The sequence below is a fragment of the Aotus nancymaae genome, unplaced genomic scaffold (genome assembly GCF_030222135.1).
Source record: "Aotus nancymaae isolate 86718 unplaced genomic scaffold, 86718_ANA_hifiasm-v0.15.2.pri h1tg000003l, whole genome shotgun sequence".
NCBI lineage: Eukaryota > Metazoa > Chordata > Mammalia > Primates > Aotidae > Aotus > Aotus nancymaae.
Window position 1 is genome coordinate 66,861,770 of NW_026988414.1, and position 15,658 is coordinate 66,877,427.

Here is a 15,658-nt window from a genome sequence, read left to right on the forward strand (position 1 = left end):
CATTTAAAAAAATAGATTATGAGAATAAGGCATTAATGAGAAACCAGAAGAAAGAAACACTGCATGCTTTCATCATTTAAAAAGATGAAGAACCAAGAATTTAGTATAAAATTTAAGAAAAATGGAAGTGGGGGAAAAATTTATTAAGGATAAAATTAAAATTGTATGTGTGTAGTGGATACTTTGCAGACGTTGAAGTGGATTAGAGAATTAATGTATATGTTGAAATGAAAGCATGTCCTCAAAACTTAAAATCTTTTTTTTTCTTTTCTTTTTTTTTCAGTCTCCGTAGAGACTCAAAAATTGCCAGTGCTGACTATATTTCAAGTCGTCATGGTGGGGTATTGGGAAAAGTTTTCAGTTAGCAATAATCGTGCCTTGGATAAACCTCATTGGCTACGATACTGCCACTGCACAAAACTGAAAACTTAAAATCTTAATGAAAAAGCAGATTGCAAAATAATTGTATTTACTTACACACATGCACGCACACACACACACACACACACACACAGATTTATGTATGCTTATGAGTCCCTATAGTTATATACCAAATTTTTCATAATGTTCAGGAATTTTCTTCCTGTGGGGAAGCAGCAAGATTATGGGGTAGACTTTTATGTTGTAGTCTCATGTTTTAATTTTTTTTTACAGTGAGTCCTGCATATTTTCTGTAATTGGAAATAAAAAAGCTATGTTCATTTTGAGGGGAGAAAAGCAATATTTCATCATATGAAACTAGAAAAAAGTAGATTATTACACATTGCATGCCTGTGTCAAAACATCTCTCATATCCCATAAATATATACACCTGTGTACCCACAAAAATTAAAAAATAAAGATTTTTTAAGAAAAGAAAATAGGAAAAAAGATGGGATTAATAAATAAACCTAAAAAGTAAAAGGTTCATGAAAGAGGCAAAATACATAAGCTTTTTCCAGATGTGATTAAACAAAATTAACCATAGAAAGTAGATTTAAATCACATAGAAGGAATATATGTATATAAATATTAGGAGACATATATTAACACAGTTATGCTAATAAATTTCAGAAACCTCAATGAAGTTTCCAAATACATTAAACATTCTAAATGTTTATTTTAATGTATGTGCAGTAAAAATAATATATAAAATGTAAATGTAATATACTGATAACTTGGGAATATTATCAAAGAACTACTTAAAAAAAAAAAATTTCCGAGTTTGATACATTTGCTGGTAAATTCATCAGAACTTTTTTGGAGGAATAGACAATTTCTGTATACTACAGAATATTCTCAGTTTTTGAAAAGGAAGCAAGTCAAAGAGGAATACAAAGAAACAAAGGTAACACTTTTAAAAAAAAGCTATCATTCAATTTCACTTTTCGAATATAGTTGTGTTCCTTAAAGTGTTCACTGGTAGGCCAGGTGCGGTGGCTCACGCCTGTAATCCCAGTACTTTGATAGGCCAAGGTGGGTGGATCACCTGAGGTCGGGAGTTCAAGACCAGCCTGACCAACATGGAGAAACCTGGTTTCTACTAAAAATACAAAATTAGCTGGGCATGGTGGCACATACCTGTAATCCTAGCTACTTGGGAGGCTGAGGCAGGAGAATTGCTTGAACCTGGGAGCAGAGGTTGTGGTGAGCCAAGATTGTGCCATTGCACTCCAGCCTGGGCAACAAGTGAAACTCCATCTCAAAATAAATAAATAAATAAAATAACTGGTAGAATTTATCACAATATTGAAGGAATAATAAGATTTAAATTAGGCCAAGTCTACTGGACTAAAATAGAGATATATCCTCTATTCAGAATTCCTGTTTCAGTAGTAAGAAAGCTATTTAGTCATGAAATCTTTGGCCATGCCTATGACCTGAATGATACTGCCTAGGTTTTCTTCTAGGGTTTTTACGGTTTTAGGTCTTACGTTTAAGTCTTTAATCCATCTTGAGTTAATTTTTGTATAAGGCGTAAGGAAGGGGTCCAGTTTCAGTTTTCTGCATATGGTTAGCCAGTTTTCCCAGCACCATTAATTAAATAGGAAATCCTTTCCTCATTGCTTGTTTTTGTCATGTTTGTCAAAGATCAGATGGTTGTAGATGTGTGGTGTTATTTCTGAGGCCTCTGTTCTGTTTCATTGGTCTATGTATCTGTTATGGTACTGGTACCATGCTGTTTTGGTTACTGTAGCCTTATAGTATAAAGTCAGGTAGCCTGATGCCTCCAGCTTTGTTCTTTTTTCTTGGGATTGTCTTGGCTATGCGGGCTCTTTTTTGGTTCCATATGAAATTTAAAGTAGTTTTTTCTAATTCTGTGAAGTAAGTCAATGATAGCTTGATGAGGATCGCATTAAATCTATAAACTACATTGGGCAGTATGGCCGTTTTCATGATGTTGATTCTTCCTATCCATGAGTATGGAATGTTTTTCCATTTGTTTGTGTCCTCTCTTATTTCCTTGAGCAATGGTTTGTAGTTCTCCTTGAAGAGGTCCTTCATATCCCTTGTAAGTTGTGTTCCTGGTTATTTTATTCTCTTTGTAGCAATTGTGAATGGCAGTTCACTCATGATTTGGCTTGCTGTCTACATGACCAAAACACCAAAAGCAATGGCAACAAAAGCCAAAATTGACAAATGGGATCTAATTAAAGTGAACAGCTTCGGCACAGCAAAAGAAACTATCATCAGAGTGAACAGGCAACCTAAAGAATGGGAGAATATTTTTGCAATCTATTCATCTGACAAAGAGCTAATATCCAGATTCTACAAAGAACTTAAACAAATTTACAAGAGAAAACCCCATCAAAAAGTGGATGAAGGATATGAACGGACACTTCTCAAAACAAGATATTTATGCAGCCAACAAACATTAAAAAAAACTCATCATCACTGGTCATTAGAGAAATGCAAATCAAAGCCACAGTGAGATACCATCTCCCTCCAGTTAGGATGGTGATCATTAAAAAGTCAGGAAACAACAGATGCTGGAGAGGATGTGGAGAAATAGGAACGCTTTTAAAATGTTGGTGGGAGTGTAAATTAGTTCAACCATTGTGGAAGACAGTGTGGCAATTCCTCAAGGATCTAGAAGTAGAAATACCATTTGATCCAGCAATCCCATTACTGGGTATATACCCAAAAGATTATAAATCATTCTATAAAGACACACGCACACGTATGTTCAGTGCGGCACTGTTCACAATAGCAAAGACTTGGAACCAACCCAAATGCCCATCAGTGATAAACTGGATAAAGAAAATGTGACACATTTACACCATGGAATACTATGCAGCCATAAAAAAGGATGGTTTCATGTCCTTTGCAGGGACGTGGATGAAGCTGGAAAGCATCATTCTCAGCAAACTAATGCAAGAACAGAAAACCAAACACTGCATGTTCTTACTCATAGTGGGAGTTGAACAATGAGAACACATGGGCACAGGGAGGGGAACATCACACACCAGGGCCTGTCAGGGGATGAGGGGCAAGGGAAGGAAGGGAAGGGATAGCATAAGGAGAAATACCTAATGTAGATGACGGGTTGATGGGTGCAGCAAACCACCATGGCATGTGTATACCTATGTAACAAACCTGCACATTCTGCACATGTACCCCAGAACTTAATGTATAATTTTTTTAAAAAAGAATGAAAACTCTACAACATAACTGTAATATTAAAATTATGAGCTGTCAACTTTGAGTATCCAGATGAAGCAATCCTAGTGCTTATAGAGTATATATAAATATTGTAAATTGAGGGAATCTGTAGCCCTGTATTAGAATAAAATAAAGTATATTTGACTGTTCTTTTAAAAAAAAATTCATCAGATTTAATAATAGCTAACATTTATTGATTGCTTGCTTTGGGTTAGGTAGGCACTGTTGTAAGTGCTTTTAGATTTTAATTTATTTAATTATCAAAATAATTCTAAGATTTCTCTAGGGTTGTATTACCTAGATGAAGAAATTGAAGCATGGAAAGGTCATTTTGCTCAAGGTCACATAATTACTGAATGATGGAACTGCTGGGGTAAGCACCTGGAATTCTGACTCCAATAGTCCATTAACTTATTTGGAGTTTAAATAGAAACTTTAAAAGGTTTTATAAAATTAAATGCCCATTAATAATTTTTTAAAAAAGAAAGTATTTTTTTACATTGTAAGGGATCTTTATAGTCAACAGAGATAGCTTTATGTTTATTTATTGAAAAATTATAGGTGTATATATTTATGGAGCACAGAGTGATGTTATGATCTTTGAATACCATGTGAAATGAATAAATCAATTAATGTGTATCAAGCTAATTAATATATCAATTTCCACAAATATTTTACATTTTTACGTGATGAGAACATTTGAAATTTACTGTTAGCAGTTTCGAAATGTTACTAGTTATATTCACTGTGTTGTGCAGTAAGATCTAAAAAAAAAAATTATTTCTCCCATCTTCTAGCTGTATCTGGTAACCACAGCCTCTAGTAACCACCATTCTACTCTTTGTTTCTATGAGTTTGATTGTTTTAGATTCCTCATGGAAGTGAGAGCATGTGGTATTTGTCTTTCTGTATTTGGCTAATTTCACTTAGCATAATATTCTCTAGTTCCATTCATGATTGTCACAAATGACAGAATTTCTACCTTTTTTAAGACTGAATACTTTTTTGTTACGTGTGTGTGTGTGTGTGTGTGTGTGTATTTAATACCACATTTTCTATATCAGTTTATCTGTTGATGAACACTTAGGTTGATTCCATACCTGGTATTTTTAATAGTGCTGCAATTAACATGGGAGTGTAGACATCTGTTTGACATAATAATTTCAAGTCTTTTGGGTAAATACCTAGAAGTGGAATTGTTGGGTCTTTATTAGTTAAATTAAAAAAAAAAGATCCTAGGCTGGGCGTGGTGGCTTATACCTGTAATCCCAGAACTTTGGGAAGGCAAGTCAGGTGGATTTTCTGAGTTCGGGAGTTCAAGACCAAAGAGAGAGTGAGAGAGAGAGAGAGACAGAGACAGAGAAAAAGGAAAAAAGAAAGAATCCAGGAGGAAAGGAAGGGAAGGAGGGAGGGAGGGGAAAGAAAGGAAAAGAAAAGACCGAAAAAGAAAGAAAGAATCCTAGATGTAGTTTCTAATAATGGATGTGCATCAGAATTATTCCCACTGGGGACTAAACTCTCAGGCATGCTATTTTGAAGCAGCTTTGCAGGTGATAGTTAAAAAGTACAGTGTTAAAGGTACATCAAATTTTAGGGCAAAGAAGTAATCCTGGAAGACCTACAGACATTCTTTTTAAAGTTCTGGCCTATATAATAAGACATGAATTAGAACTAGAGGTATAAATGTTAGAAAGGAAGATAAAATTTTCCTTACTTGTGGTTAATGGAAGGTTTATCTGCAAATCCTAAGGAATTGGCTATTCTGTAATAACCACTTTGAATAACAACCAAAATGAGAGTCCATTCAAAATATCATAAATATTAAAAAGTTAGAAATACTCATTTTTGCTTAATTTTGTCTTTTGAATTTGATTTAAAAGTAAAAATTAACTAGAAAATTATATTAAAATTCTTCCTATTTCTTACCCATTCTCTGTCTCTCATAAGTAATCATGTTTAATTAATTTCAGTTTATCCTTCTGGTTTTCTTTCTTTCTTTCTTTTTTTTTTTTTAAGCCAGTAGCTTTATGTATTCTTCTCTGTAAACAAAAGTAGCTGTTGTCACTTACTGATGTATCTTAGAGAGATCACTCCCATACCAACACATAGAAATCATCTTCATTCTTTCTTTGGTTTTAGAGTATTCTATGAATGTTTATTTAATCATTCCTCTATTGGTAGATATTTTGCATAAGAATCACATTGATGGGAACAATGTAACTAATCTATGATAGAAATAAAACCTTGAAGATATGTATAAATATACACAAGTGCAGTAGTCCAAGACAGGAAGGTTAAAGATGTAGATATATCAGCTCTCAAAATAAATTCATAGGTTTATTTTAATTCTACTCAAAATACTTTTGGGCTTTAAAAATCATGACGAAAAGATTTGGAAATTCATCTAGATAAGTAAATATTTGAGTCTTTGTTAAAGTTCTGAAAAAAATGGATAGAGAAAACCCTAACTGTAAGATAATAAAGCATAATGGAGCTATAAGTACCAGCACCAGGATAAAAACAATCATTGGGAACGTGGCCCAGAATGACAGGACATAAGGATTTAATATATGATAAAAGAAGCACACATATCCATAGGAAAGGGAAAGTTTATTTAACAAATGGTGTTAATGTAACTGTAAGTAATTTGGAGTACTGAAATTTAGATTTTTAAAATACAGACCAAAATAAATTCCAGATAGATTAAATAATTACATAGAAACAAGCCAAAAAAATTAATTGTATATTTATTGAATTTAAGCAAAGAAACAACTAAGTTTAGAATTAGCAGAAGAATTTAAAAGGAGATGGTTGACAGATTAGACCACATAAAAATCTTTTATGTCATCTAAAAATGTAGCCCAAATGAATAAAAAAAATAGCCTACTGGAGGAAATATTTGTAGCAAATTTCCAAGGTTTTAATATTCTTGTATATGAAACTATTATGCAAATATATAAAAAGGCATAGGACAAGATTGGACAATTAGCTAAATGGGGAATTCAACAAATAAAAAAACACGGAAATATTTTAGATGTGAATTAAACTACTCACCAGGATCCATTCATTAAATTAGCAGCAACTCCCATGCTGGGCAGAGTATAGTGTAATTATTAGATGCATAAATTGCTGATGGTCTTATATACAAAACAACCATTTGAAAAGCACTCTTGTGATGTGCCAAGATTCATAAAAATCTTCCTGCTTTTTGACCCTGAAATCTCACTTCTGGGAATTGATCCAGAGAAAAGAATAACCTGCCCTCTCTTCCAAAAAACAAACCTTTAAACCCAAAGATATTCACAGAGTTGTTTCAGATAGCGAAAAATTAGAAATAAAGGTGAGTAATTAAAATGTTCATATGTCCCCTGACAGAATACAATAATTAAAAATGGTAATAGAGACTGCAATTGAAAATGTTATAAGGGAGCAAGCTTTCATATTCTATCTATAGTTTGATACAAGAATGACTCAAAGGAAATAGATAAAAGTGATAAGCAGTTATGGTAAGAGGATAATAGAATTCCATTCCGATTTTTTGTGATCCAATGTAATGCTAGGCTGCACTGGTATAAGTACAGCCCCTAGATCAAGAGAGCTAATAAACTTGTTATGAGAGGAACATGGACTTTGAGACTGGAGATATGCAGGTTGAGTTCCATTTCTGATTCTTCTACTTACAAATATGAAGCCCTGACAAGTTAGTAATTACTCTGAACCTCAATTTCTTCATCTAAAAATGGTCTGATAACATTGTCTTCATGATTATTGTATGGATTAACAATACTAGAAAGTACATAATAAAAATAACATTATACTGACATCACATCTGGAATAATATATCAGTCAATTTACAAGCAACCTTAGATGTCAGCTATCAGCTATTAGAAACAATCAAAGAAGATTTGGGCATCAGCTATTAGAAACAACCAAAGAAGATTTGGGCATGTAATCCCAGGACTTTGGGAGGCCAAGGTAGGAGGATTCTTGAGGCCAGGCGTTCCAGTTCAGCCTGGGCAACATAGCAAGACCTCATCTCTCCAGAATAAAAAAATAAATAAAAATTAGCCAAGCATGGTGGCACACACTATTGTAGTGCCAGCTACTCTAGAGACTGAGGCAGGAGGATTGCTTGAGCACAGGAGTTTGAGGCTGTAGTGAGCTATGATCATGCCACTGTACTCTAGCATGGGCAACAGAGCAGACCCTGTTTCTCTAAAAAAGAAACGACCACAGAAATAAAGCTGCTTTCCCACTTACGTTACTTACTAGCTGCAGATTGTGGCTCTGCTATATGTTCTGTTTGCTCTGTGATTAAGGCAGAGGGGAAAGAAAGATAGTAAAACCATAGGGTTGCTCTTAAAGAGCTGCTTGGAAGTGGTACACTTCCACTTCTATTTCTTTGGCCAAGGATAATGTCCATTGCCCTGGTTATTATCCTCCCATTGGGATAGGCCAATGCAGAAGGGTAACACATATTTTGAACAAATAATATGTGCTATGACAGTGCTGTCCAATTATGTCACTTTATTTATTATTATTGTTTTGAGATGGAGTTTTGCTCTTGTTGCCCAGCCTGGAGTGAACTCAGCTCACTGCAACCTCTGCCACCCAAATTCAAGCGAGTCTCCTGCCTCCCTTGACTCAAGGGAGTCAGCCTCCCAGGTAGCTGGGATTATAGGTGCATGCCACCACACCCAGCTAATTTTTGTATTTTTATTAGAGACGGGGTTTCACCATGTTGGCCGGGCTGGTCTCAAAACTTTTGACCTTAGGTGATCCGTCCGCCTTGACCTCCCAAAGTGTTAGGATTACAGGCGTGAGCCACCACGCCCAACCAGTTCTATGACTTTTAATAAGGGTGTAACAGTCTGGGGTACATCTGGAGGAGGAAGATTCAGACGGTGAGTAATTTTGAAATCTTTATTGAAATACAGTGGGAAGAGTCAGTGGGACGGGAGGGGCATATTAAGTCTCTTCAAATACTTGAAGAATGGCTGTCACTGGATGGTGAGATTAGTTCAGTGCTGTGTGGCATCAGTGGGTGGAAGTTACAGCTTCATATATTTTGACTGAATATAGTGGTAAAGAGGAAAGTGAGAAGAAAAGGAAATTGTTGGTTGTTTTCAATGTTACTTCATTTACATTCTTCAAAATAACCATAGGAGGGTGTGTATATGTTTGCATGTTTAAATATTGGAAGAACGAGATTCAGAGTGAATGAATACCCGAGATCACATGACACATAAGTGGTAAAACCGGTTTGGAATCTAGGTCTGTGTAATCTCATCCCTTTCTACAACATTCTACTACTATTCTGTTGGGCTGCAAGCTTTCTTGGAATTAAACTGTTCATCACCAAGCCATCTTCTGCCTGACAAAGTAAAGGCCACATCTCCCACATGTGTAAAAAGGTTCAAACAGAGAATGAATGGAAAGGTTGAAAGGAAGGTTGAACTCTAGGTCAATGATCTGCGAACTTATTTGATCATAAGTGCCTCTTAGCAAAGTACTTATACACACTGTCTATATAGTTTATACATAAACTATTGTACTCATATATGTTATAAAACATACAGGACATTCCCAGTACGAAGAAATGATAAACATTTTGGATGATGTATATGCTAATTCCCTTGATCTGATCACTGTATACTGTATGTATCAAAACATCACTGTGTACGCGATTAGTGTGTATACTTATTATTTGTTGAATTTTTAAACCTATAGAAAAGTAAAAGTTTAGCAGGATTAAGATTTTATATAACATTTTAGTTTTTTATAAATTAGATTTTAGGTTTTGTGTAAAAATCTCATCTTTATAAAACTTCAGTTTTTCAGATAGATACTTTTTTCTGTATTCCTGTGGATTGACTTTTGTACCCATGGAGATGCATACCCCCAACATTGGAGGTCATTATTTTGGATAATTTTGTAAGACTCCTTTCATTATGAAGATTCTGTAATTCTTTTTGTCCAGATTTTTTCTGAAAGGGCTAATGGTAGCTTACTTCATTTTCAAAAAAGGTTTTTAGATAGTTTTATTTAAAACCAAAACTATAAAGACCTCACTGGCATTTGTAACAGCAATCAAGCCCAAAAACTAAAGTGTGAAAGGTGCTCTTTTAGATAAATAGTAGCAACCCCATGAGCATTACAATGTCTATAGAAAAGGAGATGGAAGTGTAGGGGCTGTTATTAAGTAAGAAACCTGATTTTTATTTGTGACATAAGAAATAGCCTCATTTTTTTAAATTACATCTTCTTTTTCTAAATCTATATATATCCAAAACTTACTATAGTCATATATTCTAAAATGCATCTGAAATTTTGCCTAGAGAGTAATACGAATTTTTGGACTCGAGAAATTATTTTAGCACTTTTTAAAAATGGAGCCAAAGATTTAAACTAGGCTAAGTCTACTGGACTAAAATCTTGATAGAGATATATCCTCTAAGAAGCAAAGGAATTAGTTACTTGCGTTGCCTGACAGAGGAAAATGTTTGCTGTTTGTCTACATTCTGGGCCTTAGTTACTGACATTGCTAGGTTGATGCTTCACAATTAAGACAACTTTTTCTGTTAGTGACTACTCCTTGAAGGTAAATTCTTTAAGAAAAAACCATCCCAGAACACATAAAGCAGAAAGCAAATCTAGCCTTTAAAAGATACTGTTGCGATGGAATTCTAGATCAACACTGCTCCTTTCTATTTCTTTCTCTTAATGATGACGTTTGTATCGACTTTTTGACATGACGTAACTGCAATTTGGTTGGCAGTTGTAAAGAAAGTGTTCCTTGCAAGTATGTTCAAACTCAGTTTAAGCAAGAGATTGAAAAAGCCAACTTCAGCTGCTTACTCAGCACAGGCCTTAAGTGGCCCAGAAGCCGGGAGTTTCTTAATAATAAGTCTTAGTGATGATTTTGTTCTAGAAAATTGCCCTGGAAAAGTAGTATAAATAGTTTAATCTGGTATTTATTAAATTTTTGTACTCCTTTACTCATTCAATAAATAAATAGTATTCAGTGCTTCTTTGTGCCAACCACTGAGGACTCATTAGTGAGCAAAAGGGGTATTAACCACTGTTTTTAAAAAAATTTATCTAACCTGTATTAAAAGCCAGTGGATATGGTGATGCATACCTGTAGTCCTACCTACTCAGAAGGCTGGGGCAGGAGGATCGCTTTGAGCCCAGGGGTTTGAGTTTGTGCTGAGCTTTAATGTTGCCACTGTACTCCAGCCTGGGCAACATAGCAAGACCCTGTCTCTTAAAAAAAAAAAAAAAAAAAGTCTAATGGAACTATTGTTGCTCATAACGGCATACTTTAAGAACCCCTGCCCTAGTCTGACTGTGCTTTCCCACCTGCTTGCATGTCTTTTTGTTTCTTCCCACTTCTCTTTCCCTCCCTTCTTTCCTCTTAATTCTCTTCGTTTTTTTACAACTCTTTCCTTCTTTGAGTTAGTGACAATAAGCAAATTTTGAACTCAACTCATCTAAGATTAGGAGAAAAATTATATGTGATATTTATTGTATAAAACTTGCATGGTAGAGTTAAACAGGAGATGATAAAATTCTTAATTTACCTTATAAATCAATGTCATCTCACCTGTACAGATCTCAAGACAGGTATGTTTGTTATTTCTTCCAGAAACTATGTGTTTCTAAATGGGTTTATGTCATTCTATTTTAAGTAAAATTAGTATATTCTTATACAACTGTGCTCTTTAGATGCAAATGTTTACATGAGTAGATAAATTTTTATTAGTTTTTCTTTGATTATGTATTTCTGAATTTGAATCCTGATAAGTTATTCTGGAATTAGCCATTTTTGTTTCTATTACTGTTAGTTATATTACAATTAGTGTATTTCTTATTTTTCAGTGCTTTAATTGCCTTGTTATCTAAACTCTAGAATATATACCAGTTAATTAAAGACGTGAGTGTGTTTTTTTGCTGTTGTCTTTACTGGCAAATTTAAAGGTAATTAAAAGTATCATTCTTGTCTTCTTTAGCATCAGACAACAGTCAGCGCTTTCGAGAAACCTGTTTTGCATTTGCCTTGACACCACAACAAGTGCAGCAAATCAGTAGTTCCATGTAAGTTGTCGTCATGTGTAACTTGCAGTTTGACCTTTGAATCCAGTAGTCTATAATAAATGATTTTTAAAAACAGTGATTGGTGAGTTAGTATTTCCATGATGCAAATATTAGTAATGAAAATATAGTATGCTAGTACTCTTAAGAACCGTTACATTTATGATAATTTGAAAAACTTTTCTGGAGTAAGTGTCTTTAAATGAACTTTCATGTGAATACTTTAAAAGTAATTGTAATTCTTATTCTGTCTGTTCTAGGGATATTTCTGGGACCAAATGTGACTTCACAGTACAGGTCCAGTTAAGGTACAGTGCTGACTATAGGATATATTCAAAGTTTAAAAGATAATATTCTTTATCAGGAAAGGGAGATGGAAAAAAATTTTTTTTTAAAGATAATATTCCTTAAAAAACTTAAGAGGAAATCTACCTGGTTTTTTAATAAGTGTATTGAAAGTATTAGGTTTAGATATTTGGGTGGGGGAAAACATTCTCCTGTTATGAGATACCCTAATTGTCATACAATTTGAATTTTTTTCTCCCACCTGCCTACCTACCCCCCAATTTAGATTTTAATATAACAGTTAGTCATGTACTATATATCTAACCATACTTGATTGCCCTCAGTTGATTGAGAAGCTCCAGCTAATGATATTTTACAATATGTATCAACTTTTATGAAATCACAGGCCTTATCTCCGTAAGAGGCAAAGTACTGTGGATAAGGAATTAGTACTTAAGTCTACAGTATCCCATGGGCTAACAAACACCAAAATATTCTAATTTGTTTTGTTCTGTATTTTAAATAATTAATTTAAATATGCTCTAATTTTGAATCCATTTGAGACATCTCTTGAAAATTTTCAGACTAATGAGAAATTTTTCAACATAGACTCATAGCCCCCTTATTGAGTTTCTTTTCTTAACCCATTCATTTATCTTAGAATATCTAAGAAATATTTTGTATTACATCTCTTCCTTATATATCTCCCTTGTATATTTGTATCTCCCTTATGTAAACCATCATATTATGCTTTTATTATTCAATTTACCAACCTAAATGTCCCACACTGTTGCAATAGGAATGGAAGAGAAAATATAACACAGTTGTTTTCCTCAGTAAGCTGTTTTCCCTATAATTGTGGGGAGGCTAAATCAAACAGATAGCCTTGTCTCAATAATCAGATACTAAGTTGTATGTACAAATTATAAATACACTAGGAGGCTAAAAAGGAGATCTGAAACACCTGTCCAGCACTTCATGGAACCATGTGAAAACCTCTCATCTAGGCTTTGAAATAATGATGTAAAAACAATGAGAAAACAGAGTTGAAGATTCTAAAAAGGATATGACTGTACTTAATAGCTTTTATACCATAAAACAGTATGTCTGGACCTACCCCAGTAGGCTAGTGATAATCTAAGTTTCTGTTTTGGAAGGCACTGCAAAGTTGATTCTGTATAAAAGATATATTTTATGTGTCGGGCAGATTGTGATAATGACTGAATAAATGAAAGGACAAAAATAAGATGTCTCCATAGTTAATTACATATTGTTGTAGTCTTCTTTACTTCCTGCCTCAACAGTTTACATTTTGCTTCTACTGATATTTGACATTATCTTTTAAATCAGTGGTTTTCAAGCTTGTTGCATGGAGCCACCCTTAGGGGCTCACACTCTTCTGTCATCCTCCCCTTCTCCCTCTCCCTCTCTCCTAAACACATACACAGTTTGAACCAAAGTGGGTCTGCTTTTATCTTTTATCTGTTTTACATGTTTGACTCTCGGTTAGTTTTCACTTGAAGATAGGGTCCCAAGACTAAAATAGAGTTTAAAAACCATAGCTCTAGAATAAAAGATCTAGTTACTAAGTGTTTTGTATTAATATACATACATTCTTTAAATCAGCAACAGGTGTGGTCCACATTTTGAAGCAACGTTGTTTAGATAGATCAGCTATCTAACTCAGAGATTCCAAGGGAATTTTGGTGACTGCTATTTTTAATTCAAATTTATCTCCAGGACCTGGGGAAAAAAAAAGAGAACCATCTTGTGTTATATTTGGTAATTGTTAGGTGGTTCTTTGTGTTTTAATAAAATAGTTCATCTCTTTCCCCACCCCTTGTTGCTACGTCTGCAGCCATAGTGTACTATTTAAGTTAGGAGTGTATGCCTGTCTGCTATCCTAATTATAAATGTTTATCTAAAGGATGAAAATAATTACTTGAGAATTAGGACCCAGATTTTCTTTATTACCTAGTTTGTTTTCATTTATGTTGCGCCTCCCCGCTCCACTCCCTCCTTTCTGGCCCATGAACCACTTCACAGAAACTTTCTGCTATTCCTTTTTTTGTTTTTTCTCTTCACTTCATTAGAGCGATTTAGATTAGTTGAATAGGCCCTGACTTGTCATTTACATTATTCTTTTCCTATAGGAAAAGGTTCGGGCAGCCAGGGTCCATGTTTTAAATTGGTCAGTGCGTTGGAATAATTATTTAATGCAGTGATCTTCTGTCACATCTTCTTAACTGTTGCAGCATAAAGAATTAGCCTGTAACGGAAAGTTCTGCTGGGGTTAGGGATGGTCCTGTGAGTTCTGACATCTGTTTGCTAAGTATACTTCTAGAAAATCTTTGTAGATCAGTAAATCTTAACTTCTTTATGGATCCCTGATCCCTTTGAGAATTTGATAGAAGCTGTGGATGGTTTTCCTATAAAAATGAACACATATATGTGCTCATAGTTTACATATAAAATTGTCTTTTTTTGGTGCATTATCCCTAAACTCAGATTTCATGGCCAGCAGGTTAAGACCCCCATAACAGGTGTTGAGAGGAGTTATGTGCACATGAGGAATATTTGCAGAATTCAGAGATAGGGTTCTCCCTACTGTATAACTCAAAGGTGCTATGAGCATTCTGTAACAGTGCAATGAGCCTTAGGTGTATATTGAAAATAGGTACTAATAAAGAATAAATGCCTTAAATAGCAAAATAATAAGAGTGAATAGACTGAGGATTTACAAATTATGTACCTATCCTTGGTATTTCCAAAAGATTGTGCATTTAATTTTGAAATATTTTTATAAGTTTCTAAAATAGTATTATAAATTCATGTGGCTATAACACAAATAATATTCAGTATCTTCAGTTCTTAAAAAATGGGAGTACCTTGGCTTACCGGTTCTGGGGTTAGACTTTTTTTTTTTTTGAGATAGAGTTTCACTCGTTACGCAGGCTGGAGTGCAATGGTACAATCTCAGTTCACCGCAGCCTCCACCTCCTGGGTTCAAATAATTCTCCTGCCTCAGCCGCCTAAGTAGCTGGGACTACAGGTGTGTGCCACCATGCCCAGCTAATTTTTTTTTCTATTTTCAGTAGAGATGGGGTTTCACCACGTTGACCAGGATGGTCTTGATCTCTTGACCTCGTGATCCACCCGCCTTGGCCTCCCAAAGTGCTGGGATTATAGGTGTGAGCCACCGTGCCTGGCCGGGGATGGACTTTTTTTTTTTTTTTTTTTTTTTTTTGAGACGGAGTTTCACTCTTGTTACCCAGGCTGGAGTGCAATGGTGCAATCTCAGCTCACCGCAACCTCCGCCTCCTGAGTTCAGGCAATTCTCCTGCCTCAGCCTCCGGAGTAGCTGGGATTACAGGCATGCGCCACTATGCCCAGCTAATTTTTTATATTTTTAGTAGAGACGGGGTTTCACCATGTTGACCAGGATGGTCTCGATCTCTTGACCTCGTGATCTACCCGCCTCGGCCTCCCAAAGTGCTGGGATTACAGGCTTGAGGGGATGGACTTTTAAAAGCATTCTCAGTATTTTCTGCTAAGAACCAAGAGTATTTCATAGGCAAATAAATTTGGAAAATACTGCATACACGTACTGGCTCTTCCTCAAGAGAGGAATGCTTAT

At 34.9% G+C, this 15,658-nt stretch overlaps 1 protein-coding gene and 1 non-coding gene across 2 annotated transcripts in view; one reads left to right on the forward strand and one right to left on the reverse strand.

Moving 5' to 3' along the window:
- The window catches only part of PIAS1 (protein inhibitor of activated STAT 1), a 138,340-nt gene that overhangs the window by 75,558 nt on the left and 47,124 nt on the right, over positions 1-15,658 (forward strand). The window contains exons 3-4 of the mRNA XM_012451363.2: positions 11,655-11,739; positions 11,997-12,044. Of these exons, the coding sequence (XP_012306786.2) occupies positions 11,655-11,739; positions 11,997-12,044 (133 nt within the window). The remainder of the gene's footprint in view (positions 1-11,654; positions 11,740-11,996; positions 12,045-15,658) is intronic.
- Positions 284-422, reverse strand: LOC135277492 (U4 spliceosomal RNA). The gene has a single exon (XR_010345095.1). It is a non-coding gene; the product is annotated as a U4 spliceosomal RNA (small nuclear RNA).